This window comes from Phascolarctos cinereus, unplaced genomic scaffold (assembly GCF_003287225.1).
Source record: "Phascolarctos cinereus isolate Bilbo 61053 unplaced genomic scaffold, phaCin_HiC Scaffold_7;HRSCAF=346, whole genome shotgun sequence".
In the NCBI taxonomy this organism is placed as follows: domain Eukaryota; kingdom Metazoa; phylum Chordata; class Mammalia; order Diprotodontia; family Phascolarctidae; genus Phascolarctos; species Phascolarctos cinereus.
The window spans coordinates 151,374,782-151,397,304 of NW_027556180.1; the positions used below are offsets into that span (position 1 = coordinate 151,374,782).

The 22,523-nt window shown below is 41.4% G+C and overlaps 1 protein-coding gene across 1 annotated transcript in view; it reads left to right on the forward strand.

Annotated features, from left to right (window-relative positions):
* The first annotated feature begins 10,132 nt into the window (after positions 1-10,132).
* Positions 10,133-22,523, forward strand: part of UBAC2 (UBA domain containing 2) — a 238,176-nt gene continuing 225,785 nt past the window's right edge. Inside the window, exon 1 of the mRNA XM_020964054.2 lies at positions 10,133-10,398. Within this exon, the coding sequence (XP_020819713.1) occupies positions 10,368-10,398 (31 nt within the window). The 5' untranslated portion in view covers positions 10,133-10,367. The remainder of the gene's footprint in view (positions 10,399-22,523) is intronic.

Here is a 22,523-nt window from a genome sequence, read left to right on the forward strand (position 1 = left end):
AACCCTTGCTCTCCCTCCCACCAAATGTTATGTACATATTAGGGAGAAAAAAAAGTTTTGTACTTTGACTAACTAGACGCTCTAAGTTAAAATTATATTTGAATATCATCTACTATGGTCACCAAGATATTTTTTCAAAGATAGAAGCAAAAAATATAATTTCAAAGCAAAGAAGTCCAGAAATAATATATTTGAATTTTCCATTTCTGTTCTGCTATTATTAGCTACTTCTTCAGTGCCATTTCTCAGCTACTGATATTTAGAAACATGGCTCCTCTTCATTCATTCCCTAGCTCATCTTTCCTTCAGCTTCTATAGTCTCTCTCTTTTAAAAACCTCGCTGATCTTGGCTAAAGCACATCTCATTACTAATACATTGTGGCAAGGTGACCCTTCAGTGTGATCTGAGATCTATAAGTAAATCTACTTGTCTCCTTCATAAGTTGGCCTCTCTTGTCTAAAACTCACCATTAGAACTTCATTCTTTCAGGTTATGGGATTTCATTCAAGTACAAATATATCCTTAGGTAGAGAACCTAGGGATTAAGTTGTTAAAAGTTATAAAGAACAGTTATTGCTGAAATCTGCTGTTTGGGTCATATATGTTAAAAAAAAATTTTTTTTAAGACAATTGGGGTTAAATGACTTGCCCAAGGTCACATAGCTAGTAAGTGTCAAGTGTTTAGTCTCATTTGAACTCAGGTCCTCCTGACTTCAGGGCCAGTGCTCTATATACTGCACCACCTAGCTACGCCCTTGGGCTGTATACTTTTAGTTGACTGACAACAATAGAGAAAATTGAATCAAGCAAGCCAGTGCCTATTGGAAGATTAAAAGACAGAGCCAGGGAGGAGCTAGGATTGGAAGGCAGAAAACTTGGGTTCTTGTGTTTCTGGTGTGAAATTTGGCTGTATAACCATGGGCCTCAGCAACTTCATCTGCAAAATGTGGGGCTTAGATTAGAAAGTCTATCCCTTCCAGCTCTAACATTCTAACCCTGATTTGCCTGGTTCCCCCAGTGGCTGGTGTCTTCCCTATCAGGATTATCTTTCATTTGCTTTGTATATTTCTTGTAGAACTTAAGTCTCTTCCTTTAGGATGCATGCTCCTGGAGGGAAGGGGACCATGTTTTTGCCTTTCTTTGAATCTCCAACCTTTAACACAATTAGTAGGTGCTTAATGAATACTTTTTTTTTTTTACTTGACTTAAAGAATATGGGACTAACATGTGTTGTTAATATTCTTTTATATTATATCTGAATCCCCTCTACCTCTCCAACTTGTATAGGGCTATCATCCATTCTTCCTTTTTGGGTTTCTAGCTCTTGAAGGATAATTAAAAAGTTAGTCGAGGACTAAGTAACAACTATAGTAGATGTGTGTCTAACACTATAAGCTACCAGCTTCTTGATTAGAGGAATTATTTTCTATTAAGAATTTAAACTCTTTGTGATGGAAAATGCTATCCACATCCAAAGAAAGAACTATGGAATTTGAATTGCTATTTTTTTTCTCTTCTGTTGAGTTTTGTTTCCTCTTTCTGGTGGTTCCTCCCTATTGGTTCTAATTTTTACTTCCAACATCACTAATGTGAAAATATGTTTAATAGGAATATATATGTATAGCCTATATCTGATTGTGGACCGTCTTGGGGAGGGTGGTGAGGAGGAAGGGGGAGAAAAATTTTAAACTCAAAAGCATATGGAAGTAATTGTTGATAAATCAAAATAAATTAACAAAAAATGTAAAAAGAATTAAACTCTTTATTTAAAAAAATTCACAAGATGTTTATTTTCATTTTTCTTTGGGGATGGGGGAAGGTCAGACCTGTGATTTCATTCTTTGCTGGAACTCCCAATGAAGGGACTCCTACCAATGATGCTCGGCAGCAACTGGTAGCTTGGAGCTTTGCCTGCAGCACTAGGAAATTCTTCACATGTCAGGGGAAGGACTGGAATTCTGTGACACTGAGGCTGAAGATAAACTGCTCATCTAAAGTGGGAGAAGTTTCCATACCACTGAGTTCCCTACACTAAATAAATCATAGCCCAGATCTCCCATTTCAGTAAACAATATGCTAGATATAATATAAATAGACTGTTATGCCAAAAAGTAATTCCTGACAAACTAGAAAAAAACATTCCAGGATGAGGAATACTAATCAATTGCTAATATATGATATACGTATGACTCCCCCAAAGGCTCCATTGGTCGAGTAGTTTCCCATCACTTGAGGGTATCAATAAGTGACTGGCTTGAATTTCACTGGGAATTTAAGCTACTTAAAAAATAAAACAAACAAAAAACCAAAAATCAGTTAATTTCTGTTTAGACCCAATGGTATGTGTGTGCAGCTCTCTCATTGACCTCAAGGCAACTGTATCTTCGCATAGTCCTTCCCACTTTCCCCACATCTTTAGCTCTTGACTCTAAGGCAGGGATTCCGATTATAACTTTATGACACCCTAGGGCTCTCCAGTTATTTCAGGGCCATCACAAAGGCTTCAAATCAAAATATATTTTAAAGAACTGTAGTTTAAAAATAAATATATGATGTAGTCTTTTGGTACTGGATCAGGGAAGATATGTTGCAAAATTGAATAAACAGAGGCTTACACCTCCCAAAAGGCTCTTGGATAGGAAACATATGGTTAAGCAGCTTCAGTGCGTGTGAACTCGCGTGCACTTCTTGAAACAATTCAAGTAATTTGGCTTCTGCAGTTAACTTGGTTAGCCGCAGATCAGTACTGGCTATTACTGCGCTGTCATGGAAAACACCAAGAGATCTGACCAGGTGATTATTAAAACCAGCCAGTATGTTTAACTGCCAAGTGACAGCCCAGCAGGCACCTGGATATATTTCTTAACTGCCAAAAAATGTAAGGTCAAAGTTGATGGGTGGATACTTGTTCATAGAAGAGGGCTGAGACAGCATTTCATTCTCTCACAACTTACTACTCAAACCCTACTTTCCAGATAAACTGGTTTACTTGTAATTCCCAAACACATCTTACACTTTTCCACTTTGCTCATGATGGAATGCCCTCCTTGCCTTAGTAGGTGGTTTTGTGATTTTCTAGGACCAAAAAAATTCATCCTCTGATGGCGAATGTCTGGTGAAGAACATTTTAGAACTTAGATGGACTGGTCCTCACATAAGTCAGCAGCTACTCTATATGCAAAGCCCTTCCAGCATTGGTAAGATCTCCTAGAATTTGTGCTACATTGTCAGAGAGGCAGGAAAGGTTAGGTACAGTGGAAAAGACCATTGACACGTAGTCACAGAACCCCAGTTCAAAATTTGCCTTAGTCATTATTATGTGGGGGCCATATAACCTCTCTGGGACTCAGTTTCCTCATCTGTAAAATGGGAAGTACCTTCCAGCTCTAGATTTGAGATCCTATAAACCCAGTATTACCTCGACAGGAAAGGGCAAGGGACATGGGGGCACAGGGGGAAGGATGTGCAGAGTCAGTCTTAAAATCTACTGAGTGGGCACCTCTCCTTGGCTCTTAGCCAGTCTTCCTTGGCACAGCCCTTCTATCCCAATCATGAAGGCCTAAAGACTATTAAGAAGCTTCTGGTTGTATATGCTCTTCTGCAGGAGGTCAAAAGGAATCTCATTGGAAATGATGAAGGGGAAAGCTCAGCTTCTGGGGAAGTATCCTGGACAGGACGTGTGTCACTAGAAGTGACCTAGGCCCATCTTGTCACACATGCTATGTCTATGGGGGTATTGTCCAATCTAACCTCCATTACACTTACATGATGGGTGTGTGGCACAAGCGCACGGTACCTCGGGTGGCATCTACCTATGTGGAGCAGCTGAGGATCCTGCTTCTGGAAGAATCATGAGGTCATGGAATGGAAGTGCCTTTGAGAAACTATGAAGCAAGTGTAGACCTTCTGTGAATGGGCCAGTCTACTAGCCAAAAGCTGTTTGATCCTCTGTGTTTCTTTGGGTGATTGGATAGCTTGATCCCTTCATTGGTGATATGTGGTGAGAAATGTGCTGTATGGGGAAAGGCCTTCTCTCTGCCTAAGATGTTTGGCTCATTGAGATGGGTCTTGGCCTTTGTTTGTTCTTTGCCATTTTAAGTGTAGAGACTAGAGCCTCCAATCTTGTGATTTTGAAAGGTCAAGGGAGCAAATATCTGGTTATACTGGCATCTAGTTTTCCAGCTAGCAGTGATGCCCCAAGGAGCAAGGAGTGATCAGCAGGACTGACCTTTGGGATGTAGCTCATCTAGTAGTCATGCTGCATCTAGATGTGAACTTGGTAGGATTCATGTGATAGAGGAACTAATGGTATTAACAATTTAACAAACATTAAATGCAGGCTATGAAAATGACTATATATTGACAGCAAGTTACTGGTTATAAATACAACTATTACTTCAGAATTAGCTGTATGTATGTAAATATAAGGCTAGTAAGAACAAATGTCAAAACAGTATCAAATTAGAAGATGGGATAAAGCTGGAGAGACATAGAAGTCATAGGCAATAAGTGTTTCAGAGCCATGGTTTAGAGTTTTAGAGCAGCACTTTTGAAGTGTGGACACCTTTGCAATATCAATATTTTTGTAGAACCTTACATGTTGTTTATATTATTAGTACCTATGTTGGTTGAACAAATACATTTAAAGAGCTGACATAGATATTTTAAAGTATTTATTAATGTTCATTAATTTATTATATTATATATTTATTAACTTATTAATTTATTATCAATATTATTTATTATTGTATTATTAATATATCCATAAAATTAATTATAAATATCAATATGACTGCTATAAATAATTAATATTATTATTTTTATTAATTTATTAAAATATTTATTAATCATAATAGTAATTACATATACAATTATAACACATATGAGACATTATTTAGTCTATAGAAATTATGTTTTCTTATTTGTGGATTTGTAGGTGGATATCCAAAGCACACAAGTTGGGAAGCATTGTTTTAGAGTACAAAGACTTTTGCAAAACACTTTGGAGGAGGAGGAGGATGAAAGATTATAAGTATTATTATCTCATAAAAGTGGTAAGCTGCTGATGAGAACAGAAGCCTGGAGAAAGCTTGGCAGCTAAACTGTATCATCCAAGAGAACATTTACAGATTAAACTGGAAGGCCAACAAATGGATATAAATAGAACAAATGATGTGGAATGCTTATTTCTATAGTGTTCTGAAACCTTTGTTTCATGTTTGTTGCTATGGCCAAAGAATTTATTACCAGGTGGCCAGAGTACTGGTGATGAACATCTGAACGCTCAACCTGGCCAGTCCTTAAAAAAAAGTACAAGACCATTTTTAAAACCTTTCCAGTATAGTATAACCTGCCAGAGCTTGTGCCCTACTAGCATAACTTTTGAGGACCCAGATTCATCTCTGTGCCATGATTAGAGTACGCCTTCGTGGCAGAGTGAAAACTGGCTATACACAAGGATGTAAAACTGAAGACGGATTGGATCAGCACCACTGGAGGGAGCACTTACATAAATTAAGTCATAAAGTATTAAAGTATTTTTTCCTTGGTGATGAAACCAGAGTTCAAACCACCACATTTGTATCTTATCGGCTCAGAAATAGCAATGGCACGTGAATGGCTGATCAAATATATATGCTGAAGAAATCTGTTTTGGAGGAGACAATATTAAAAACACAGAGGCACTGATTTATAAGACATCTAGAGGAAGAGAAGATTTCAAAAGATTGGGAAAGATAATTGATGGAACCAGTTCTGTACCACTGAAGATACCAAAACAAGTGACTGAAAAAACATCAACAACTAGTGATGCATATGCCTACGTTGTCATCTTTATAAACATTTTATAAGAATGTTTCATATATGATCAAGGGTATCTTTCATGAAAACATTAGACAGGAACAAGCAACTTGAAGTGTTTTGTTGATACCTTTTATTTTAACACCACGTTCATTTCCAAATATATACTTCACCTTCCTTAAGCAAGTCTTCTCTTTTTCTTACAAAGATTGAAAAAGGAAAAAAAATTCAGCAAAACCAACACCATGATTCTGTCTGACACTGTATACAATATTAAACAACCATAGTTCATCTCTTAGAGGGAATATTCATGTCAATGAGACTCTTGATTCCAAAGAAGCATCAGTTGGGTAAAGGCAATATAAAAATGAAACCCAACAGTAGTTAGGGCCCTGAAAGACCTTGTAATCTAGGGCAGGGGGAATATAATCATCCAATTATTTAGTGACTCATCTGATTTCTCATTACAAAGCCCTCCTGGGGCATCATTAGTACACTTTCAGAACAGTTCCCAGTCCAGGGATAATTTCTATACTTTTAAAAGAGCCTAACTGGGTCACAGGATCATAGACTTAAGCACTGGAAAGGACTTTATTGTTGTTGTTGAGTCATTTCAGTTGTTTTGACTCTGTGACCCCATTTGAAGTTTTCTTGGCAAGGATACTGGAGTGATTTGCCATTTCCTTCTCCAGCCCATTTTACAGATGAGGAACTGAGGCAAATAGGGTTAAAAGGCTTGCCCAGGGTCGTGCAGTATCTGAGACCACATTTGAACTCAAGAAGGTAAGTCTTCCCGATTCCAAGCTCTGTGCTTTATCCACTGTATCATATCAAGTTCAATTCAATTATTTCACAAGAGAGAAAACCGAGGCTGAGAAGTTATGTGATTTGCTGGTTTCTATAATTATAAAGTATCTGGGGCAAGATTAGAGGAAGAACTCTACGCATTTCATCAATATCCCTTGCAAAAGGAAGTGCCTTAATATAGACCTGGAAAGGTTTGGAATACCCGGCAGTCCAATGCAGGGAAAAGAGGTAATCTCCCTTACCTGCCATTTCTGTTTCAATTCCCCTGAACAAGACGCCTCTTTCAGGATAAATTGAACATTTCAAATCTCATCACAGTGCTGCTAATTCAGCCTTGTATACTCAACACCTTCCCAACTCCCTTAGCCTCTTCTCTCTCGTGGAGGGCTGGAGGGGGAAGCATTAAACTTCTCCCACAGCTCTGCTGCCGGCCCCACCCCCCCATCCTCCTTCCACTTTCCAGCTTCCTTTAGTACCTTCCCCCTTTAGATTAAGCTCCTTGAAGGCAGGGATTATCTTTTTCTTATTTGTATCTCAAATGCTTAGCATAATGCCTGGTGTATAGTAGGCGCTTAATAAATGTTTATTGAATTGAACGTTGTTGCCAGGGTTGAAAAAGGCAAGGGGCATACATTTTGGGGCAGGACCCCTAGTCACAGCCCTGGTGTTGGGAAGAAGGAAAGGGCTCTGCTCATAGGGCAGCAATCCAGCTCATGCTGACTACATTTCCTAACTCAAAAATCTTGGGACATAGTCACAGCTCTGGACAATGGTCATAGTTCATGCCTCTGAGGCCACTGCAAATGTAGTATGTTGAGGTTTAGGGGTGCTGGGACCCCGAAATCACAACACACAGGTCTTTCCTGAATGAATTCGACCCTAGCCTTCTTTTAGCCGAAGACAAGGTTTTTAGAACATCAATCGTATTGGCCAGAATCTTAAGAATCTGAGTACCTTAACAGAGACAAGATGGACCTTATGTACAGAAAGACTGTGGGAGAGATCTGAGAGATCAAGTAGTCTCCAGGGACTGTGAGGTAATAGAATGCCAGGGACCTGGACCAGGAGGCCAAGAGAGAATGAGCCTAGCTACGATTAAGGGTGGGAAGTGGCCGGGTGGGAAGTGGCCGGGGGCCTGAGGTAAGACAAAGGAGGGCTAGGTTAGGTTAAGGGTAACTGAATTGGGAGACTGGGTGTAGCCATAATGAAAAAACCAGTTGATGGGATTACAATCTCAGGCAAACGCCAGAGATTTGGCCATGTGGGAAAGTCCAAGGTTTTTCCTTTCTGGGGTCCAGATCAGTAGACCCCATCAGTAAACAGAGAAAGTGAAGCAAGTAAGCTTTATTGAGGAGAGATATTAAGAAAATGAAAAAATGGTCATGGTAGAGGGACAAAAGGCAACATGCAGGGGTCCTAGATGGAGTTGGGCACCCCAACATGAGTCAAGCCCAGTGGATTTAAAGAGTTCATATCAGGGTCAAACAGGACCAGACACTGGGGGCAGGGAGCTGTGAGGTCAGACCTGGGGTTGACTCCAGTTGGGGAAATCATAGTGGGATTTGGCAGCTAGCTGATATTAAAATTCCCCAATAGAGGATAAGGGAAGGAATGCAGGAGGAAGGAAGGAAATAAGTATTGTGCTATGTTCCAAATACTGTACTAAGTGTTTTACAAATATTTTTGATGGGGATGGCACCTGGACCCTAAAAGGAAAAGACATGGTCCCCTGAACTTACTTACACACACACACACCACACACACACACACACACACGTCCTACTGGATATATAAGTTTTGTTTTTTCCAGCTCTGAATCTGTATTTCAGCCGTTAAGCCACAAACTCCCATACACCCTACCACCACTCTTCAGAGGAAAAAACTTAAATTTAAAAGACAACTGAATGGCTATGCATTATATCCAAGTATCTCCAAGGTTAGATTTAGATGCAAAAAGTATTTCCAGAGTTCAAGGTAGTAATTTTCAAACTGCTCTGCTAAAATAAATTGAATTCTTTTCAGGTTATTATCAAATTCGAAAAAACCACTCAACTTCTCACATGGGTTCAAGGTCCATCAGATCCAGACTCTGGGCAAGTCAATTAACCTCACAGTACTACCCCTCCCCACCCAACTCTTCAAGCTTTATTTGCAAAGCGTCTGTTGATCTGTATTAGTTGTATAAATGTTCTTTTTGGAAGTCAGCTGTCAATGAAATCGAAGGCTCTTTTCTAGTCTGATGGAAACTAAAAAATAAACCCTCCTAAGTAGTATTCAAAATTCACAGATTAAAACATTAAAGAACGCTATATACTATGAGAGGACATCCTTTGGTATACATCCTTAAGCCGAAATTCCAACTGCTCAACAATTCTAATGACTTACTATGAGAGGAGCAGCGGCTAAGCAAGGAGAGACTGGCCATCCAATGTTTACAGGTTTAAAGTTGGAAGCAGCTTTTGAGGTTATCTAGTCCAACTCTCTTAATTTTCAATTCAATAAGCATTTATTAAATGCCTACTACTGGCCAGACACAACGCTAAGTGCATTTCCAGATGAAGCAAAGGGAGGCCCAGAGAATCTGAGTTACCCCCAAAAGCATACAGCTATTAGGCTTGATACAAAGTAATGCAAGATATTGACAGGCCATGAGAGATGCAAAAGTCTCCGGGAGAACTCAGCACTTGTACAAGTTCATGACCAACGTTCCAAAAGGGTGTGGGATTCGGAGGCCTTTCTGGAAGAAGCGGCGTTCGTAACGACGTTTCAAGGAGTTGGGGCTCCCCTCTTTAAAAGGGGAGCTCACGGCGAAGCCCACCTCTCCGGCGTCAGTGGGGTGGGGGCCGGCGGGCTAGTGCCAGGATGAGTGTGGCTGCTTGGGGTGAGAGAAGCCTAGACGCAGGCAGGAAGACAAGGCTCTCCCAGCAGCCCGCAAAGCCCTGAGACGTTGCAAGACACCGCAGTGAGAGGAAGGAAATTATGTCCAGGTCTGAAAAGGTAGCAGGGCAACATCAGCTCTGGTTTAGGAAGGCGAGTCATAACAACCTCCTGAACTCGGCCTAACCCCGGAACTGAAGGGGCCTCTGCTCTCATCGGAGAACGAACACGACTAAACTCCGCGGCACATGCGCCGAGCGAACCGGCGCTACCACCTGCGTGGAGGGGGGGTAAGCGAGGCGAACCTGCGGTCCCGAATATACCAAAACGCGAAGCGGGAGGGAGGGAAGAAGGGGATCTTTTCTACTTTTAACAAGGGTGGGGCCGATCGTACTAGAAGAGTCTAGCGCTAGAACCAGGTAGGAGGATCAGCCCAAATCAGATCCTGCCTCGCCCTTTCACTTCCCAGCCCCTCCCTTCGGAGGCTTAGTCGAGGAAGGTCCCGCCCCTTTCAACCCTCTTTCCCACACTTCCACCCTAACCCCTTCTCCTATTCACTGAAGCTAGAAGCCGGAAACATAGAGCTCCACCTTCCCCGGTAGAAAGAGGGGCGGGCCGACGGATTATGTGCGCCCGGGCGCTTGCGCATGCGCTATGACCGGCCGCCGGCATCTCGTGTTTCCGATCGCGGGTAGCGGAGTCGTGTGGTATTTTAGCTCCCGCTGCGTGTGCGCCTGCGCTGAAGGCGCCTTATTCCCCACCTCCACTCCCCCTCCCTTCCCCCACGAGACAGGCGCCCCTCCCCCATTCCTTCTCCGTTTCACCCCCTCCCCCCCGCCCTATCTCTAGACCTAGCCCCCAGCGGGGGTTCTGGAGCGGGACCATGTTCACCAGCACCGGATCTAGTGGGCTCTGTGAGTACCGGCCGCGCCCCCCTGGCCCCGCCCCGGAGGAGACTTGGGGTGGGCGGTGGGGAAGGGGAAGTGGGTGTGTGGTTTGGGGGGGTGGGAGGGCGGAGAGTTCTAGCACCCCGGTAACACACTCCTCCACTGGGACTGGGGGCGGGGCGGGAGGGGTAGTCCTCGCGGGCACCGGGGTGGGCGTGACTCTGTCCCGCTCCGCTCCGTGACTCGGAGCTCCCGGAATCCTCCAGGGCTCCCCGCTTCCTCTCCAGCCGCTGGCCTAGCCCCTGCGACCGCGACCCCGGCCGTGACCCGCCGCTGCCCCGCGCCTCGGGAGGAGGGGGCGCCTTCCCGTGCGGCCCTGCTGGGCTGGGGTCGGCGGGTGGGGCTGGACCGGGAGCGTGAGCGTGAGCTTGGCTGGCCGCCTGGCGGAGCATCCCGACCCCCCAGCCCCAAAGTTTGTGTGCCGGTCTGTGCCCTGCCCAGTACCTGTCACACCAGGCTGCACAGGTGCTGCGGCAGGCCTCCCGATTTGAGAGACCCCCACTGAGTGTTTGCGCCGTCCTTTTTCTTCACCACACTGACTACTTTTTGTCCTTCCCTAGTTCGGGCATGCTTCCACCCCTGTATCTTCTCCCTCCCGCTCCTCTTTACCACGATCTTTGCTTTTTGTATACTTAGATTAAAAGCTGACATTTTCTTTTTAGTGAGGGGAGTGTTTTGGACACTTCTTGGGAGATGGCAAACTGATTTTTGCCGCTAAGTATGCATTGTAGATTTTCACTTGAATGAATGTTAGTGGTCAGCAGGTAGAGGGCAGAGGAGGACAGCCTTTTAACAGTTGCAAGTATGTGTGCAGGGCTTACTCTTAATTTGCAGGACTAGATTCGTGGATTCTCCAGAGGTATATTGTTTGTTTAATAAACTCTAATTAAGCTTTGACATAATAATAGCTAGCATTTATAGAATAATGAGATAATAATACACTCTAAGGACCATGGGATTTTTCTATCTAACTTGCAACGGAAATGTGGTCTTCTCCATTAGAATGTGGAGGACTGTCTGACTTTTCTGTGTATCCCCAGAATTTAGTAGTGCTTTGTGCATAGTAAATACTTAATAAATGCTTCATTTATTTATATGATACTTTAGGTCATCCAATAAAAAATAGTAGCATTTAAGTAACTATTTTAAGATTTGCAGTAATAATAATTAACATTATATAGTGCATTAAGCATTTTTCATGTCATCTCTTTTCTCTATTACTTCTCTATTACTGTTTAGGGTACCACCATCCTACAAGTTACTCAGGGGCACAGCCTAGGTATCATCCTTAGCTTCTTTACTCTCTCATCCTTGTGCCATCCAATCTGTTGCCAAGGCTGGTCAATTTTACCTTCTTAACATTTTTTACTTACTCCTCCTGCGCCTCTCTGATACTGCCATAACCCTGGTGTGGGTCCTTATCACCTCATGCCTGGACTCTTGCAATAATCTCCTTGTTGTCCATTTTGTTGCAAGTGTTTCCCCATTCCAATCCATTGTCCACTAAGCTGTCAAAAGTAATCTTCCTAAAGGGCAGGTCTGGCCATATCACCCTCCTTTACTTAGTAAATAAATTGGATTGGCTCCCTGTCACCTCCAGAATCAAATGTAAAACCTCTGGTGTTCAGAGCCCCTTATAACCTAGCACTAACTGCCTCCCCCAACTTTCCAGTTTTCTTACCCCTTACATCCTTCTCCCACATACTCTGTGATCCAGTGACACCAGCCACCTGGACACTTCTTGAACAAGACATTCCATCTTCCTACTTCAGGCATTTTCAATGGCTGTCTCCTTGTGTGGAAGTCTCTCCCTCTTCATTTTCACCTCCTGGCCTCCCTGGCTTCCTTCAAGTCCCAGCTAAAATCTCACCTGTTGGAAGCCTTTCTTCCTTCTTTCTAGTGCCTTCCCACTGTTAATTAATTCTAGTTTATTCTGCATATAACTTGTTTGTACATAGGTTTTTCATGTTGTCTTCCCTATTGTACTATACCATTATACTTCTCTATTATACATTATACTTGACAGCAGAGATTGTCTTTTGCCTTTCTTTGCATACTTAGAACAGCATTCAGTAACTGGTGTTTAATTGACTTATTGATTGTGATGACCTTATGTGATGTATGCTGTAGACAAGAGCTACAAAGCCCCAGCAAGTATGGATTGTGATCTTTAACGTTGAAAATGGCCATACTGATTAGATGAAGCATCTATTTGAGCATTTGAGCAAAAATGTAGAAAGTTACTAAAGTTGTGACAATTCGTCCCACCTACTCCCATTTTATATTTTTCTTATATGCTCTAGAATGCTACTTCCACTAAAATTTTATACTCCAATGCCTATCTTGTCAGATTATAGAGGTGACCCTGGTTTCTTGAGGACATCAGTGGAGCACATACTCTCCAGGAGGAGCTTAATGTATCTTGAATGGCTATCATTTAGAAAAGGTGGCCAGGATACTGAACAGGGAGAGACTTCCACAAGGTTGGCTACTGGGAGATTAATATGTTTAGCTGTAGCAACCCATGAAGATTCTTTTTATGTTGAAGAGAAAATTATTATCTGCATGGGTGGAGGAAGGAGTACCCACATTAATAAGGCAGGGAGCCTTAAGTTAATTTTCATGCCATGTCCATTTAATGACTTCATTTCTGGAATTTGTATTAGAACTGCATTACACAAATAATGTTTTCCATTCCTAATGGAAAATAAAATAAAATGATCTTTTTTTCTAATAGTTTTAGAGCCTAATGTTTAGCATATTCCCATTGTTGAGGTACAAGGCATGTATCATTTCAAAAGAATTCAGACTCAGACTGTTTCCAGATCTCGTAAACTAATTTTTTGGGGTAACACACCCAGCGGACTCTTCTCCTTAGGGGGAGGCAGGTAGCTGGGGTGAAAGTGGTTCTTTTATGGAGTAAGGTTGCCTAGAACTGGCTGACAGGAAAAATGTTAATTAGCTCTATGGTTACTATGGGGCAAGCAATGGCAGGTACTTCGAAGGCATTAAGTTGGAAAAGTCCCTCTGTGGTTGGTTTGTGGTTGATAATTAGGGGCCAGGGTGTGATTGGTTGATTCAGGGACCTCAGGGGTCTCATTTGGATAAAAGTTGTCAGGGACATTGCCTGGATCCAAATTCATGTCAAGACATTCCTCATCACCATTTTTATATCTGTATTTTTTTTTTGGAGGGGGGATGCTAAGTAATGGGGTTAAGTGACTTGCCCAGGGTCACCCAGCTAGTAAATGTCAAGTGTCTGAGGCCGGGTTTGAACTCAGGTCCTCCTGACTCCAGGGCCAGTGCTCTATCCACTGTGCCACTTAGCTGCCCCCCACCATTAATATTATTAATATTATCATGATTCTGCAAACAAGTTAAACCTTATGTATTACTAATATGATGACATGTTTAAATAAACTTATTATTCAAAAACTAGACATGTTCTAATCACATGGGAATAATCTTTATTGATGTCATGTCAGATATTTCAACATTAAAAAAAAAGATATGGTTTGGTCAGCAAAGATGGAGGGATGGTTCAAGAGTAGAAGAAAGCCCTTGATACAATGGAAAGAGCCCTGGATTGGGAGTGAAAATACCTGAGTTTATATCCCAGCTCACTTGCTATCTGCATGAGCTTCACCAAATCACTTAGCCTTTTGGGGCCTCATTTTCTTCATCTGTAACGGGAGACAGTTGGACTAGATAACTGTTAAATTTTGTGATCCTGTAGAAATTTGAAATGTCATCTTTTTCACTGACTCACTCTGATGCTAAGAAACTCACCAAGTACCTTGCTGCCAGTGTCATTCACGATATTAACTTTTCTATATCTATTCAGTTTCCTGTTTTTCATTTATTTACATTCGGTTACCAATCAGTTAACATTTATTGAACATCTACTATGTATTAGGCACTGTGCTAAGCTCTAGGAAGACAAAAAGAGGCAAAAGACAGCCCCTGCCCTCAAGAAGCTTATAGTTTAATGGAGGAGACAACATGCAAACCAATATATGCAAAGCAAGTAATACACAGATTAAATAGGAAATAATGAACAGGGAAGGCACAAGAATTAAGAGGGTAGAAGGTAGGATTTTAGTTGGGCCTTAAGGGAAGTCAAGGAAATCAGTAGGCAGAGTGAGGAGGGAGACCATTCCAGGCATTGAGAATAGCTAGAGAAAATGCTCAGGGCCCAGAAATGGAGTATCTTGTTCATGAAACATCCAGGGAGGCCAGTGTCACTGGATTGGTGAGAATGTGTCAGGAGGGAAGATAAGGTCTAAGAAGACTGGAAAGGTAGGAAGGGGCTAGATTATGAATGATTTTGAATACTAAACAGAACATTTTCTATTTGATCCTAGAAGGAATAGGGAGCCAGTGAAATTTATTGAGTAAGGGAGGGAAATGGTCAGACCTGTGCTTTCAATTTTCTGTTTCTGTTTTATGTCCATTTTAGGCATTTCCTATTTACTGTGTGACCCTGTGTGAGTCATTTAAGCTCTCCTAGCCTCAATTTCTGCAGCTGTAAAATGGAGATAATAATAATAATACCTACTTCACTGGGTTCTTATGAGAAAAGATATTGAGTCAGTTTTGGACATTAAGTTATCTGTAGGACATCCAGTTCAAGATGTCTATTAGTTGGAGATGTGAGATTAGAGAGGTCATGGGAAGTGAGTAAGTTAGGGAACTGAGATTAAGGTGATTGAGGGAGTATCAGTATGTATGTTGAAGGTCCCTCACATCAGGGCAGCAGTTGGGGAGTAGAGTAAGAATGTGAGCTAGACACTGAACTTGTTGAAGAAAGGAGAGTGTTCTGAAAGTTGGTAGGCAATAGTTACCAGAATTTTGATTGGGGAGTAGATGTGGTTTGAGTGAATCTCCAAAGGGTAAAGGTTATTGAGGGATGGAGGTAGAGGGAGAGCCTGAAAGTGGCAGTGGGGAGCAAAGAATATTCCAACCACCCAATCTTTACCATTGAGTCAGGGGGAATGAGTGAAACTGCCGCCAGCGTTGGAAAGGGTGGCCAGGGAGACGTTGTCATCAGGAGAGAGCAAAGTCTCAATGAGATTCAAAAGATGGAAGGAGTGGGAAAAGAAAAGAGTTAAAGCAAATTTGTCGGCTGTGGAGCAGCATCCAGTGGAATGGAATGGGTAGCTTTAGTGCATGACATTGGTGGTGGTGGTCGTTGGGGGTTTGGAGGGAATGGGACTAAGAGTTTGGGAATTGGGTAATGGATAATGAGGTATAAAGTGCATGAAGAAGGGAAAGTGGTGGGGACGGGTGATGAAGGGCGTTACATGCAAAAAGAAGATGTTATGTTTGATCCTGGAGGTGATACAGAAGTACTGGATTTTATTATAGGGATTATTAGAAGAGGGATGTGACATGGTCAGATCTGTACCTTAGTAAGATCACTTGTGGCTTAGTGGAGGATGGACTGGAATGGGGAGAGGCTTGAGCCCTGAAGACCCATCTGCACGCTGTTGAAATAGTCCAGACGTGAGGTGATGAGAACCTGCACCAGGGTGGTGGCAGTGTCAGAAGAGAGAAGGGGAAACGTGCAAGACCCTTAACAAAAGTAAGCCAACGTGCTTGAAGCCTTCCTCAGTTTCTTCTCACGTTACAAGTAGATCATTAGAGTACTGATTGTTTGTCTTCCACATCTTGAATTGGATGTCCTGTAGACATTTTAAACTTGATATGTCGGAAGCTAAACTTAATATTTTCCTCTCTGTTCCTGATTTCTCTCTTGGTGTCAAGGGCAACACCATCCTCCCAATTACCCAGTTGGAAACTTAGTTCTTCTCAATACCTCATTCACCCCCATATCCAATCTGTTACTACATCCTGTTGATTTTACCTTTGTAACATCTTTCACATATGCCTCCTTCCTACTTCTGACACTGACACCAATTGGTACGGGTACTCTTTAGCTCAGGCTTATACTATTGCAATAGCCAGCTGGTTGTTCTCCTTGCCTCAGATTTCCCCTTACTCCAGTCCATCTTCTACTCATTTGTCAAAGAGATCTTCCTAAAGCACAGGTCTAACCATGTCACCCACTCCCCTAAACAATAAATTCCAGTGGCTTCCTGTTACCTCCAGGATCAAATGTAAAGTTCTCTGTTTAGCTTGTAAAGGTCTTCATCATCTGGCCCCCTTCTTCTCCCCTCCATGTCTTCTGTGATCCCATAACACTTGCCTCCTTGCTCTCCTTGTACAAGACACTTCATTTTACAGTTCTGTATTTTCGCTGGTGTCCCTCATGCTTGGAATTCTCTCACCCCTTGTCAGTGCCTTCTGGCTTTCTTCAAGTATCAGCTAAAATTCTACTTTCTTCAAGAAGCCTTGTCTGATCCTCCTTAATGTTAGTGCCTTCCCTTTGAGCTTAGCTTCAGTTTATCACGAATATATCTTGTTGTACATTGTTGTTTGCAATGTTGTCTCCTGCATTCATTGTGTGCTTTGCTATCTATCTTCGTACCAGAAACAGGGCAATGGATACGTATTTTTTTTGTTCATTTGGTCTTAACTGTGGATGCTTAGGTGATACTCTTTTGAGTGGCTACAGATCTCTTCCAGGAGGCTCTGCTTTGTACTGATACTTGGTTTGAGCAGCCTGTGTCATTTTAATGGCATAACATGTGCAGTGAATCCCATTTCATTTTGGACTTTGAACTGGATCCTCCATTACAGGAGCGGTCAACTTTGTTGGGCATTTATCACCCTTTTATTCTTTATCTGATGTTTGTGATCAGAGAGTTGTTTAACAAGACTATTTCATATCATTCAAGGAATCTTTGTGATTTAGTTTTCTATTAATTCTAGCAGCTTCTTGGCTTGTTCTTCATAATCTTGATACAGTCACATCCATAAGTGGATAGGCAACATGTTGTTGGAAGAGACCTTTAAAGCAGTGTTCTACTCTGCAAAATCGGTTTTTAAAAAAATAATACACAATAATTGCAGTGGACTATTCAACTTTTAGTCAATTATCTGAGGATAAAGAGGTGTTCCACTGAAAAATATTGTTTGTGAAAGGCTGCCTATTCCCAGCTGATCAGTCCATAGAGGATGCTACCAATGAGTATATATGCATGATTTTTATAAAAATTTCGTGTAGATGGGTAAGTAGGTGGTAGTTGTTTTCTCAGTTGCCTTTTTTTTAAGTATTAGTAAAGTCTGAGATTGTGGTGTCTTCCCTTTCTTTAGATGTAAATGATTGCGTAAGTGCCTTCACATATTTTGCTTCTACATACACTGGTTTCTACAGCCACTTAGTCCAGTTCAGCTGCTTTACCTTCTTTATTCCCTTTAATACCATTTATTGTTCCTTTTACAAGCACATCTGGGACTGTGAAGTTTGAGTCTTATGGTGGCTCTACTCTGCTTGCTAGTGAGATCAATTTGTTATAAAAATTTTTCTAGAACTTTAAAATTTTTCTGTTCTTTCATTTTATCCTTAATAAGCATTTATTAAGCACCTGGTATGCGCTAAGAACTTTGCTAGGCAGTAAGAATACAAATAATGGAATATTGCCTACACAAAAGGAGCTTACAATCTAAAGAGACAATAAGTACATATAATATATACAGTAGGTCTTCTGGTTCACATGACAGAAATTTTTCTCTGATTCTCACAATTTCTCCAGCCTCTCCAAAACAAATGATTCATCAGAGATAAAGTGCGTAAGAGATAATTTCAGTTATCTCCATGATCTAGGACACCTAGAATCCAAGGAAGGTAAAAACCAGTCCAACCCACGGGCTTGCCACAGAATGCCATTCCACCCACTGTCCCCCCCAGTCTCTTTCCAGTGCCATGGAGATCCAGCCCCTAAACTGCAGAAATTTGCTGAGGACAAGATAGCCACCATTACAGCAGAGATCTCTGCTGCAATAGAGCTCAGCAGAAGGGTAGAGGAACAGAGGAAATGGGGCTGACCTTGTAAGAGAGCTCAGCTTTATACCCCGACACCCCAGCAGCAATAGCCGCAGAGGGGCAGTTCTCTGGGCCAAAGAACTGAGGAACAGAGGAAACAGGGCAGGATATCATGGCTGGGGTGGGGGGAAATGGAGGGCCCTCCTTTCTATGTGGCACTCCCTGTGGGGAAAAGTTCAGCATCTAGCTGTGGTTGGTTCTGTCTACTCAAAAGTCAAATTGGGTTAGAAACTAAGGCTGGTGATAAACTGTGAATTACTCAGTGTGGACAGTGGCTGAGATGCTTTGGTTCCAGCCCCCAAGGAAACCACCAACACATAGTAAGCAGTAGGGGGAAATAAGGGAGAAAAAAAAACCAAAACGCTGAAATTACAAAAGATCTCAGGAGGAAGAAAACTCAAAGACTTTGAGCATAAGCAGATTAACCAACAGGGAGAACATTAAAGCAGCAGGAATATATAGCCTCCAGTCTAGTAAACAAATTTTGGCATCCTATGAGTAAATACTTTGAAACAAAGGAAAATGATTCAGCACCTAATGAGGCAGAGTGCCTTGTGAATTTTGAGTAGCTGGAACCACAGCATGCTCTTCCTGAATGGTTTAAAAGAGAAATGAGAATTGGAGAAGAATTTGTGACTTGCACTGAAGAAATGATTGACAGACTGGAAAAACTTGAATCTATGGTGGTGCATCTCAGTAAAGGAACAAAAGAAAGGACAACTGATTGGGAATGCAAAATGAACTGAAGGAAGATCCTGAAGAAGAAAGGCAAAAAGCAATAACGTTTGAAGAAAACATGCCCTCCACACAAGCAAAAACATATACAGCGTAGATATAAAGTGACGAAATACAAATATATGCCAAGTAATTAAATGCAAAGTACTTTGGGAGTGAAAACACTGGCATTTGGGTGGGATCAGAAAAGATGTTTCTTGAGCAGTGTCTTGAAGAAACAGACTATGGAAAAAAGGCTTGGAAATGAAAGATGGAGTGTTGCGTTTGTGGAATGTAGTAATGACAGTTTGGCTGATTCTCAGAGTGTGGAAGTAATGCCCATTGAGGCTAGAAAGATAAGTTGGGGAAGGGTCATATTGGACTTTTAAAAGCTGAACAGAGGAGCTTATGTAGATCCCAGTGACCATTGGAAGAAGCCGCTGGAATTGATTGTGTAGGAGTGACATGGTAAGATCTGTGCTTAAGGAAAAGTAATTTGACAGCAGTGTGCAGAGGGGTTAGAACAGAGTGAAGAGATCTTGCTTGGTCTTGCAACACTTTAATTGAACTAGTTTCTCAGCTTTACGAAGCCTTTTTGATCATCATCTTCCATCATTAGGGTAGTTAGGTGTGACGCAGGCCTAGAGTCAGGAACATCTGAATTCAAATTCAACTTCAGACACTTACTAGTTGTTTGACCTTGGGCAAACCAGTGAATCTCTATATGCCTCGATTTCCTCATTTGTAAAATTGGGATAATAATAACACCTTCCAAGGGCTGTTGTGAGAATCAAATAAGATGATAATTGTTAAGCACTCAGCACAGTGCCTAGTCCATAGTAAGTGCTTTATAAATGTTAACTATTATATTATTATCATCCTCTTGGTGAGATGTTACAAATGAGTTTATATTATAAACCAGTGTTGCCTTTGGCCTGTGTCTTTTCGTATTTGGGAAATACATTAAATTTCTGCTGACTGATGTTCTTTCCAGATTATTTTGGTCTTCTTGTGGCAATTAATTTACATTAGTTAAATTTAGGTATAAGATTACTGTAATTGACGTAGATGTCATTTTAATTGCTTATTACCCATTTTTCATTATTAATAACTTGTCTAAATGGGTCAAAATTGAGTTTCAGTTAGTATGCCATATTTTTTTTCTTGTGATTATTCTTTCTTCTAGTTTTATACTAATTTTGCCCTTGTTTGAGCTAGTGAGTGGTCTTGACTCTTTCCCAGCTGCTTCAGGGATGACTTCCATATCAATCATGAGTCTTTTCCTCTGCTAAAATATTGATCTCACTTTTTTTTGGTGATACTCTTCTGTCATCTCTGTGTCTAGTGCCATAGTATTCATGATACAGAGGGATGAGTCTGTGTAGTCTGAGTTTTGGCTTCCCTTATTAGCCCACATACTTTCTGATATATTTTTCACCATCCTCACTTATTTCTAGTTTTGTTGTGAAGTTGCCGAGTATCAAAGTGCATGGCACTAGGACAGCTAAGTGACCCAATGGATAGAGCACTGGGCCTGGGCTTAGGAAAACCTAAGTTCAGATCCAGCCTCAGACACTTACTAGCTGTGTGACTCTGGGTAAGTCACTTAACCTGTTTGCCTCAGTTTCCTCATCTGTAAAATGGGAATAATAATAACACCTACCTCCCAAGGTTGTTGTGAGATAATAATTGTAAAGCTCTTTGCACAGTGCCTGGAACATAAAAGAACTTTTTTAATGTTAGTTATGTGTTGATTTCATTCAGAAGGACTTATTAAGTTCTTCATAGAATTCCTTTGTTTTCATTCTCAGCAATAGATATTGGTGCATGAACTGCATTTATTTTTGTTGTGGTCCTTTTGCAAAGACTTATCGTAACCACTGCAATATAAAATCAGTTATCCATAAAATTATAAAGTTGTCTTCGGGCATACCAGCTCCTCCACCTATTGCTTTTGTTGTCCTTCCAAGGAGAATTTGTGAATCATCCTTTTATTTAGCTACAACTTCCTTCTGCTGGTGAGAATGTCAATATGATTCAGCTCCTCCAGTAGCATGTCCACTCCTTGCTCATCAGGCAGGCACCTTACTTATATTTATAATACTAACAGCCAAGTTCAAAGTTATAAACAGTTTAAAAACTGCAGTTTTTAATACTCTGCCCCTCTGCCACCATCACTGCACAAGTGAAAGGGAGCTACAGAGGACTACGGCACTTTGTATTTTTCTTTGTTTCATGGGTCACCAGGACCAAAGGATTCTTCTCTAAGTGGGCAGCCTGCTGCTGCTGAGCTTATCTTTGCCTGGCGAGGCTGCTCCTCAGAAAGCGCTCATGAAGCCTTTTTACTGTGGTGGAAATGGCCAGAACTTGTTTGCCTCTGGCATAGGTAGGGCCAGTTCCAGCCACAGTGAGGCATTTGTGGAAAATGATTTTGTGGAAAGTTATGTTCTTACATTATTACAGTTTTTCAGAATTGAGTTATAACAGTACTGTGGCAATTGATTTTTATTAGTTAAACTTAGATTTAAGAACCACGTCTAAAATTTATTAAGTAGATTAAAAGTAGTACATATTTAGTACATTTCAATTTAATTCAGCAATCATTTTTTTACATTACCTGTTTTTTGGAAGTTTTTGAGGATATAAAACCTAATGGTCCCCCCTCTTCCCCATTCAAGGAACTTAAAAATGTACTGGTAGCATTCATTATGTTTATAGGTGAGTACGAAGTATGCAGAATAAAGACAAAATAATTTGGGAATGGGCCCTAGTAACTGGAGAAGGGGAATCAGGAGAAGGTTTTATGTAGAAAGTGCTGATACCTGAGCTGACCCTGGAAGATTACAGGATTAAAAGCATAGACAAAACATTAAAGATATGAAAGGTGGCATGTACAAAGGGTCAGAAGGGGGAGGCAGAATACTAGAACTTAAAATGCTATATGAGGAGTAATGTGAAACAAGGCCAGAAAAGTTAGCTGGAGCCAGATTATAAGAACTTTAAGTGCCAAGGAAGTTTATATTTTATCCAAAAGCAAGGAAAATTGTAAAGCACTTAGCACAGTGCCTGGTACTTGGCAAGCACTACATATACGTTAGCTCTGTTGTCGTCGTCGTGGTCGTCGTCATCGTCGTCATCATCATCATCATCATCATCATCATCATCATCATCATCATCATCATCATCATCTTATCTTGGAAGGCAGTCGGGAGCTGATGCAACTTCCTGAACAGGTGATTCACTTGGTCAGACCTTTGCTTTAAGATTTTAGCAGCAGTGTGTGATGAATAGGTTCAAGATAGTGCAGATTAGAAGTATGGAGAGTAGGGGCAGCTAGGGGGTGCAGTGGATGGAGCACCGGCCCTGAAGTCAGGAGGACCTGAGTTCGAATGTGGCCTCAGACCAAACACTTGACATTTACTGGCTGTGT